This window comes from Odocoileus virginianus, chromosome 10 (genome assembly GCF_023699985.2).
Source record: "Odocoileus virginianus isolate 20LAN1187 ecotype Illinois chromosome 10, Ovbor_1.2, whole genome shotgun sequence".
Taxonomy (NCBI): domain Eukaryota; kingdom Metazoa; phylum Chordata; class Mammalia; order Artiodactyla; family Cervidae; genus Odocoileus; species Odocoileus virginianus.
This window is the reverse complement of record NC_069683.1, coordinates 46,617,486-46,626,947: the sequence shown is the minus strand read 5'-3', so window position 1 is coordinate 46,626,947 and position 9,462 is coordinate 46,617,486. Positions and strand designations below refer to the sequence as shown.

The following is a 9,462-nucleotide window of genomic DNA, read 5'->3' as shown; positions in this document are numbered from 1 at the left end:
ACCGCCAGGGAAGTCCACCATGATTACTTGTTTAGTGTTTGTCTTCCCTATTAGAATATAGGTGAGCGGGGAACACAATGTATATTTTATTCCCCACTGTATCCCAAGTGCTTAGTACAGTCCCTGGAGCAAAGAATATACCAAATATGTACAAGTGAATACATGAATGAGTGCCCTCACTATTTTAAGTGCAAACTGTCTAGCTTTTCTTTTAACTTGCAAATAGGTATAAGACTCCTCAGACTAAAGGCTAAAGGTTTACCCTTGACTTTCTCTTCCCCTTGCAGCTGCAGCCCTGTTGCTTCTTCCCTTACTTGACCAAAGAGTGGATTGTCTGTCTAGACCTCATCCACTCCCACTCTGTGAAACAGCTCTCACTAGTACTATGAATGACCTCTTTGTTTTTAAATCCACGGACATATGCTCCACTTCTCAGCCTACTTGACCTTTCTACAGCCACACTTCCTCAATTTGGTTCCACAGAACCCTGGTCCCTTGAGTGGCTCTAATGAAAAAGTGTGTTCCTGTTCCTCCTATTAAACTCCTTTATAGCATCCTGTGCTTCAACTCTGTAGCATTTAGCTCACTTGCAGTTAATTTGTTTAATTAGTTAATATCTGACTTTTCTGAGAAATGCATGTTCTTGAGGGCAGGGACCCTTATCTGATTTTTACTGAATAGTCCTATATTCTAGCACGTAAAAGAAGTTTGTTGAATTGAATGAATGCATGAATATGTTGCCCTCGGGGGAAATCACAATGTGAATATTTTAAGTGTAAAATCCTACACAGAACAAATTTGTTCAAATTTATTTAGAGCAGGATTTTCCAAACTCAATTGCCCATAGCTCTCTTTGTTCTCTCACACTCCCAGTAGACTACCAGCAAACATCCAAGGGGAATTTATAAAACACACATGGGAACATGCTACTCTCCAGTGTTACATATTGTTGGATAATCACTGTTTCTCCATATCTTCCTCACCTTACTCCTAAGGACTCCACTTTTCCTGATTCTCTTTTTTCCTTCGCAGATGATCTCACCCATCATGAGGTCACCAGGCATTTAGTGTGTTGTTAACCACCAACTGTATAACCCCCAGGCTTATGTCCCATCTAGTGACTAGATACATCTATCCTGGCTGCCTCACTAGCCTTTCATCCTGTGTCTAACCCCCGCAACCTCCCTGGCCTTCTTGTATTGTATATCTTGGTTAATGGTTTAATTATTCATCTAAGACAGAAACCTAGAGGTCTGAATTAAATTGATCAACTTTATTTCAGAAATACTGTTTATAACTTGGGCTTCTCTGCTGGCTCAGGTGGTAAAGAATCCACCTGCAATGCAGGAGATCCAGGTTCGATCGCTGGCTGGGGAAGATCCTGTGGAGAAGGAAATGGCAACCCACTCCAGTATTCTTGCTGGGAAACCCCATGGACAGAGGAGCCTGGTGAGCTACAGTCCAAGGGGTCGCGAAGAGTCAGAGGCAACTGAGCAATTGAGCACACATGCCTGGTAGCTTGGCTGGTAAAGAATCTGCCTGCAATGTGGGAGACCTGAGTTCGATCCCTGGGTTGGGAAGATCCCCTGGAGGAGGGCAACCCACTCCAGTATTCTTGCCTGGAGAATCCCCAAGGGCAGAGGAGCCTGGCAGACTACAGTCCATGGGATCCCAAAGAGTTGGACATGACTGAGTGACTAAGCACAGAACAGCCTATGTGGAAATACTGAGACACATTCTGGGGATAGAACAATAAAACAAAAAACAGGTAATTATAATTATGTTTGATAAGTGCTATTATAGAGGAAGTAGACAAAGTTCCCTACAAGAGTCAGCAGGAGGGGGCACATAACTGGCAGGGTTTTCCAAAAGAAATTAAGTCTAAACTGAGACAGAGGTATGAGTCAGAATTAGCCAGATGAATGGGGAGGGGAGAACGAGACGTGCACACACAAAGCCTGGGGGCAAGATGCAGTTTAGCACGTTTGAAATAAAGTAGTTCCAGTTGGCAAGAGAACAGAACTATAGGGAACGATGAGGCTGAAGAGACGTGGGCAGGGCCAGATCATGCAGGTCTTGTAGGTCAGATAGAGTTTGTAGTTTACCTGAGGGCAATGCAGAAATCATTTAAGCAGGGAATCAGAAGCTCAAATGCCTTTAGGGGAAGGCAGGTGGCCTAAATCAATGTCCTAGAGGAAGCAATGGGGCCCACAAAGACTGCCAGCCTGCACACTCCCCTGAAAGCACTCAACTTTGAATTTTAAAACTGTGACCTGGGCAAGAGTCACAATCACACTTTTTTTCTTTTTAATTATTTATTTGGCTGTGACAAGTTTTAGTTGCGGCATGTGGGATCTGTAGTTGCAATATATGGGCTCTCAGTTGTGACATGTGAAATCTAGTTCCCTGACCAGGAACAGAATCTGGCCCCCCTGCATTGGGAGAGCGGAGTCTTAGCCACTGGACCACCAGGGAAGTCCCCGAATCTGTCTTTTAGAAAAAGAAATCAGATGCATGGAATGAAGCTAGGCAAGAGGCAGGAAGATCAGAAGGCAGTCCAGGTGAGAAATGAAGGTTTTTTTTTTGAAATGAAGGTTTGAGTGGGAATCAAGTGTGGAGGGAGAGAAGTGGTAGGTTCTAGAGAACCTAGAATCACAAGGCCTTGGGATAAATTTGATCTGTGGCTAAGGGATAATGAATTTTATAATTTTATATTTTATGTCATGACAAGAAAAATTTAAACAAAATTTTTCTTTGCCCATTTGAGCTTTCTCCTTTCCCTTTGGTGTGTATTATGTATCTGCATTAACTAGATCTCCTTAGGAGATAACATCTTTCTTGATCTCATCAAGGGTCACAACTCCTCAGGAGATATCCTTCCTTCTTAAATATTATAACCACAATGACCCATAATCTGGATTGTGTAAACTGCCAATAATACATCACTTAATATAATAGAGCCCTCTGTCTCAAAAACTGATATAACTGTGTTTTGACCTTTAATGGGCTGAACTGTTCTCAGCTCTTTCTGAGAGGCTGTTCCCAAGTTATACTTTGGCTCAAATAATTATTCATCAACAGGGAGAAATCAAGATTTGTTTATTACTGTTATTGTTGCTATTGCAATGAGGATTCTATGGGACAGTGAAAGAGATGGCAAATAGGTCAATGGTAAGAACAGTCAGATGGAAAGAAACACAAAGGAACTAAAAAGATGAGGGGTTAAAAGAAGATGCAATTTAAAAAAATTGTCTTTGGGCTTTTGACCTCGATATTGAGTCATGAAGGCAAATTAAAAGCCTGAAAGTTCAAATTGGAGTTCCAGTAAGCAACGCCAGATTAAACACGCATTTAATTCCACTTCCTTTTGGAACTCTACTGAAATGACAGAAAAGAGACTGAAAAAAACAAAACAAAACATTGCTTAAGAACAAAGAGAACAAGAGAGGAGAGTAACGGTGACTGAGTTAGCAGAACCAAGGAAGCGGCTTCCTAACTGACAGAGTAAGCCAAGAAGCAACTTGGATTTCCACCCAACTTGCAAGGGCTCAGGAACTGACGACATTGGTACCTCTCGAAGCGGTGGAGAGGAGGGACTATGAGCAGGAGATGGATTGAGAGTCTGGTTAAAATGCTGTCAGACATCCAGAATCTCTCACTGACCGCAAGTGGCTGGACAACCTCTCCTCTCTCTTCCCTCATTCCAACAGAAAGCTGGAGGTTCTGGAGCAGGTAAGAGAGACAAGACCTAAAGATACAGCCTTTAGCTGTTCCTCAAAGAAATAGACCTGCAAGATCAGTAAAGTGCCCAGATGATAAGCAAACACTCCCCTCCACCCACTCACCCCCACATAGACAACCAAGAATCACTAGGTATCTGAGAATGTCCTCTTATATGAAGATGAGACCAGAACAAATAGAAAAAAACTACTTCCAGAAAATAGACTAGGTAGAAACCTGCCTCCTGTCTTCCTCTCTTCTACTCCCCTTCACTAATTTAGTCCCAAAGCCGTGGGTATGAGCAGCTAGATATCTATGAGAGGTTGGGAGAGGTGGTATTAAAGCAGGGTGAAGCAGGACTTCTGTGGGGTGGAGACAGTGGTGGTGACACTGGCAGCCAGGTATAGGCTGTTGAAGTCTAAGTAGAGTGACAAGGATTCCACATAGGTATTGAGCCCAAGTCGGGTAAAGAGAATATTTGTAAAGGGAATGGGATTGGCGGCAGCAGCCGCCTGCCAGGGTATTAGAGGCCAGATGAGTCAGACAGGCCATCAGGCTGTCTGTCATCAAGGCTGCTGCTAAGTCATGTCCAACTGTTTGAGACTCCATAGACTGTAGCCCCCCAGGTTCTTCCTCTGTCCATGGGATTTCCTAGGGAAGAATACTGGAGTGGGTTGCCATTTCCTCTTCCACGGGATCTTCCCGACCCAGGGATCAAACTCAAGTCTCTTGCATCTCCTGTACTGGCAGGCAGATTCTTTACCAACTGTACCACTTGGGAAGCCCAAAGCATTGAGGGATAGGAGGCAACAGCCCCTGGCTTGGTGTCAGAGCCTGGGCAGGGCAAGGAGAGTATTTGTCCAGGGGAGGCAGGGGCCACCATACAGTTTGGGAGATCAGAGTTTGAGCAGAATAAGGAGTTATGTCCATAGCCAGTGTGATATGTTAGAGCCGGAAAGGAGGGGAGATAGCATCTGAATGGGGTGGGGCTGGATGTGACAGTGGCCCCAAACAGGTTATGGGTGTCTAAGCAGAGTAAGAACGACTAGCATCTGGGGAAGGCAAGTATCTGCAAGTGGAGCTCTGGATACACATATTTTCTAGCTTTATCCACTGAGAGCTTGGACGCAACAACGCGTGTGTGTGTGCTAAGTCACTTCCGACTCTTTGGCTGGCGACCCTATGGACTGTAGCCCACCAGGCTCCTCCTCCATGGGATTCTCCAGGCAAGAATATTGGAGTGGGCTGCTGTGCCCTCCTCCAGGGGATCTTCCTGACCCAGGGATCGAACACATGTTTCTGACATCTGCAGCATTGGCAGGCATGTTCTTTACCACTAGCACCACCTAGCAAGCCCGGAAACAACAATACTCCAATGGCAATTAACACCTCTACTGCCTAAATCCTGGTGTCTAAATACCATCCTCCACTAAAAGAAACCTGGGACCCTTGGGGAAATGATTGATTCCAGAGTTGAGATAGGGAAAGTACAAGATAAACCTGGACCATCTTTCTGTGTCAGAAATAAAGAAATGCTTAAAGAATAATGCAGACAAAGCAAAAGAACATAAAAGGGGCTTGATGGGGACTCTCATTAACAAAATTTGAGCATCAAATAAATAATGACAGTCAAAGGTTGTAATACACTGAATAAAATAGGAATCTACATGTCCATACTGATATAAAAATGAATAAATAAGTGAATGGGTAGAAGAGAAATTCTTTCCTTACTTTTAGAATGACAACTAATAAATTAAAAGGAATAATAAATTGAAAAATCACCATTTGGCAACCATCGTGGTAAAAATTCATTAAGCCAAAGAAATTAATGAGTAAAAGTTTGAAGAGGAACAGGATATATACAGCCTCAAAGTACCTCTGCACAAAGTTTTTACTAAATTACACGGGGCAAAAGAGAAACTTCACATAGAGAAACCTAGCAGATACCGCTTTAATCAGGTGATCAAAACAATCTCAATAATGGGACACATTGAAACCAGTTATTACCTGGGTATTAACTGATGAGTGTGTGTGTGTGTGTGTGTGTGTGTGTGTGTGTGTGTTCAGTATTGGTGGCGCTAGTGGTAAAGAACCTGCCTGCAGGAGATGCAAGAGAAACAGGCTCGATCCCTGGGTCAGGAAGATCCCTTGGAGAAGGAAATGGCAACCCACTCCAGTATCCTAGCCTGGAAAAATCCCATGGACAGAGGAGCCTGGCAGGCTGCTGTCCATGGGGTCACAAAGAGTTGGACACAACTGAGCACGCACGTGCAGCTACAGGCCTCTAGTATTACCTGACAGGAGGCGATAAGAACACATCACCACTTCATGATGTTCTTGCTCCCAAAAAGCATAACCTGAATTCAGTCATGAGGAAACTCCAGCTGAGGCACATTCTACAAAATAAGTGACCTGTGAAAAAATTGTCGAGATCATGAAACCCAAAGAAACAGTGGAATAATTGTTTTAGACTGAAAGAAACTAAAGAGACATGATGATAAATGCAGTGTATGGTCCTGAATTGGATCCTTTGTTATAAAAGGCAGCGTTGGGACAATTGGAGAAATTTAACTGGGGTCTGTGGATTAGATGGCAGTCATGTGTCAGTATTAATGTGTTGATTCTAATGATATTGTTAGGTAGACCTTGTTTGAGGAAATACTCTCAAGTACTGGTAATGATAAGTGTCGTGCTGGCAATTTACTCTCAAATGATTTAAGAAAAATTTTCTTTAAACTATTCTTGAGCTCAGATCTAGGTTGCATTAACATGGCGAAATGCACCAAGAAGGTCAGACTCGTGGGCAAATATGGGATCCATTATGGTGCCTCCCTCAGGAAAATGGTGAAGAAAATTGAAATCAGCCAGCACGCCAAGTATACCTGCTCCGTCTGTGGCAAAACCAAAATGAAGAGAAGAGCTGTGGGCATTTGGCACTGTGGTTCCTGTATGAAAACAGTAGCTGGTGGTGCCTGGACCTACAACACCACTTCTGCTGTCATAGTAAAGTCTGCCATCAGAAGACTGAAGGAATTGAAGGACCAGTAGAAGCACCACCATTTGATAATGTTGCTAGCCTATAATAAATGGGTTAATTTATATAACCAAAAAGTAAATAAATAAATAAACTATTCTTGAGGGGACTTCCCTGGTGGTCCAGTGGTTAGGACTCCATGCTTCCACTTAGGGGTCATGGTTTTGATTCCTGGTTGAAGAACTAAGATTCCACATGCTGCGTGACACAACCAAAAAGCAAAAACAAAACAACCCGTTCTTGTCTTTTTTTGAAAATTTAGACTTCTCTTACAATAAAAAGAGAAATTAAATTAAAAATATATCACTAATATCCTCAGAGAAATGAGTAGCTATCAAATTAATGAAACAAGAACAGACACTATGAAAAGAAACACTCAAACAAGAAAGAACTCTTGCAAATTAAAGATATGGGTGCCCCAGCACACTTCCGGGCACTGAGACTCTGTTATTGGGCCCAGCCCGGGGTCTCTAGTTGTGAGTGAGGCGGCATGTTGAGGTGCAGCTTGGAAAACCAGGACACTCAAACCAGACAACTGCAAGATGCTGTCACAAATGTGGAGAAACATTTTGGAGAGCTGTGCCAAATCTTTGCTGTTTATGTGCAGAAAACTGCCAGACTGCGAGATAAAGCGGACCTCCTGGTGAATTAAATCAGCATATATGCCTCTACTGAGACCCCGCATTTAGAGCAGGGCCTGAAAAATTTTGCTGATGAGTTTGCCAAACTTCAGCATTATCCACAAGCTGAGGTTAAAAGACTTGAAGCTGAAGTAATTGAACCTTTGAAAGCTTATGGAACCATTGTAAAAATGAAGTGAGATGATATCAAAGCCACATTAACAGCAAGGAATTGAGAAGTTAAACAGTTAACTCAGTTCGAAAGAACACATCAGAGAAACCCATCTGATCGACATGTTATTTCGCAGGCAGAAACTGAATTACAAAGAGCTACAATGGATGTGACCCGAATAACTCGTCATCTGGAGGAAATTACTGACAATTTTGAAAAGCAGAAAATAAAGGATATAAAGACTGTATTTTCAGAATTTATCACCATTGAAATGTTACTTCACAGAAAAGCTTTAGAGGTCTACGCTGCTGCCTACCAAAATATACAAAAGATTGTTGAAGAAGATTTAGAGGTTTTCTGACATTCTCTGTATCCACAAGATTATTTATCCCATTTAGATATTGTAAGAGCAAATTAAAAATTATCTCTTCAGAGATCATTGTCAGCTAAGTGTTCATCTGGAACAGACAGGTATTGACCTGTCCACTAAGAAAGGATCAACAAAATAGAAGATGATGATAAAGAGGATGAAGATTTAGATGTTATAGAAGACAAAAATTAAATTTCTTAAGTAAACTTTGCATTTCTATTTTCATCTTAAATGACCTGGAATCCAGAATCATTAAAATTGTAAAGCATAATACTGGCTTGATACGTTAAACCTCAAAATTAAATCCTATTGGAAATTTAGAAATTATTAAAGGAAATTTATGCCAACCAAAAAAAATATGATAGCAGAACTTTTTTGTGTACTTACAAACTGTCACAATAGTAAGATATTGCACATTTATTGACTACATTCCCCACACTGCACATTTCATGACTGTGACTCATTTGTTTTACAACTGGAAGTTTGTACCTTCTAATCTCCCTCAGCTATTTCTTTCCTCCCCCCAGCCTCTTCAACTCTGGCAACTACCTGTTTATTCTATCTGTGACTGTTTCTAGTTTGTTATGTTTATTCATTTGTTTTGCTTTTTAGATTCCACATATAAGTAAAATCATACAGTATTTGTCTTTCTCTGTTTGATAACAGAAATTTAAAAAAAATACACAGCAGAAAGCTTGCAAGACAAATTTGAGGAAATCTTACCGAAAAAATTATAAAGATAGATAATAAAGGAGTTAAAAAACAAAAGCAAAACAAGCCCCATAATAATTGGGTTAGACCAGGGGATACAACATCTGAATAATAAGTACTCAAGAAAAAGAACAGAGAAATCAAAGAGGAGGAAGTTATCAGATGAACAGTTAAAGAAGATTCCCCAGAATTGAAAGACATTACTTTTCACATTGAAATGTCCCACTTACAGCCAGCACAGTGAATGAAAACAGACCCACAACGAGGAACATTACATCTTCAAGGTACATCAGAAAATCTGGGATAAAGAGAAGAACAGATCTGAGAAAGGAAACAAAACTAATTAAACATAGAGAAAGACTTAGGAATCCAAATGATTTCAGACCTATTAGCAGCCACATCGGAGAAGGTAATGGCACCCCACTCCAGTATTCTTGCCTGGAGAATCCCATGGACAGAGAAGCCTGGTAGGCTGCAGTCCATGGGGTCACTAAGAGTCAGACACAACTGAAACGAGTTAGCAGCAGCAGGAGCCACATTAGAACTTGAAGGCAGTGAAAAGATATCTTTAAGATTCTGGGGAAACATTACTTACAGCCTAGAAACCCTCAATATAGCCCAACTATCCATGATGTAGGAAAGCAAAGTCTTCAAGCATGCAAAGTCTTCAAAAATGAATTTCCCAACTACAGGAAATGGTGGCTGTATTCAGGAAGTTATTGAGGGGTGTACTTCATCAAAATGAAGATATAAACCAAGGAGGAAAACATGGGCAGAAAAGACACAGCTCAGAGAAAAGTGAAGGGAATCTGAGGATGACAGTGAAAAGAAGTCC

General features: G+C 41.5%; 1 protein-coding gene and 1 pseudogene across 1 annotated transcript; both read left to right on the top strand.

Annotated features, from left to right (window-relative positions):
• The first annotated feature begins 6,489 nt into the window (after window positions 1-6,489).
• Window positions 6,490-6,825, top strand: LOC110123813 (large ribosomal subunit protein eL43-like). Its single transcript, XM_070472873.1, has one exon. The coding sequence runs from the start codon at window positions 6,490-6,492 to the stop codon at window positions 6,766-6,768; it is 279 nt and encodes a 92-aa protein (XP_070328974.1). The 3' UTR covers window positions 6,769-6,825.
• A 419-nt stretch (window positions 6,826-7,244) lies between these two features.
• On the top strand, window positions 7,245-8,108 carry LOC110123783 (CBY1-interacting BAR domain-containing protein 1 pseudogene; annotated as a pseudogene).
• The last annotated feature ends 1,354 nt before the right edge of the window (window positions 8,109-9,462 follow it).

Coding starts and splice junctions, on each gene's coding strand:
- LOC110123813 (XM_070472873.1), top strand. CDS start 6,490: ATGGCGAAATGCACCAAGAAGGTCAGACTCGTGGGCAAATATGGGATC.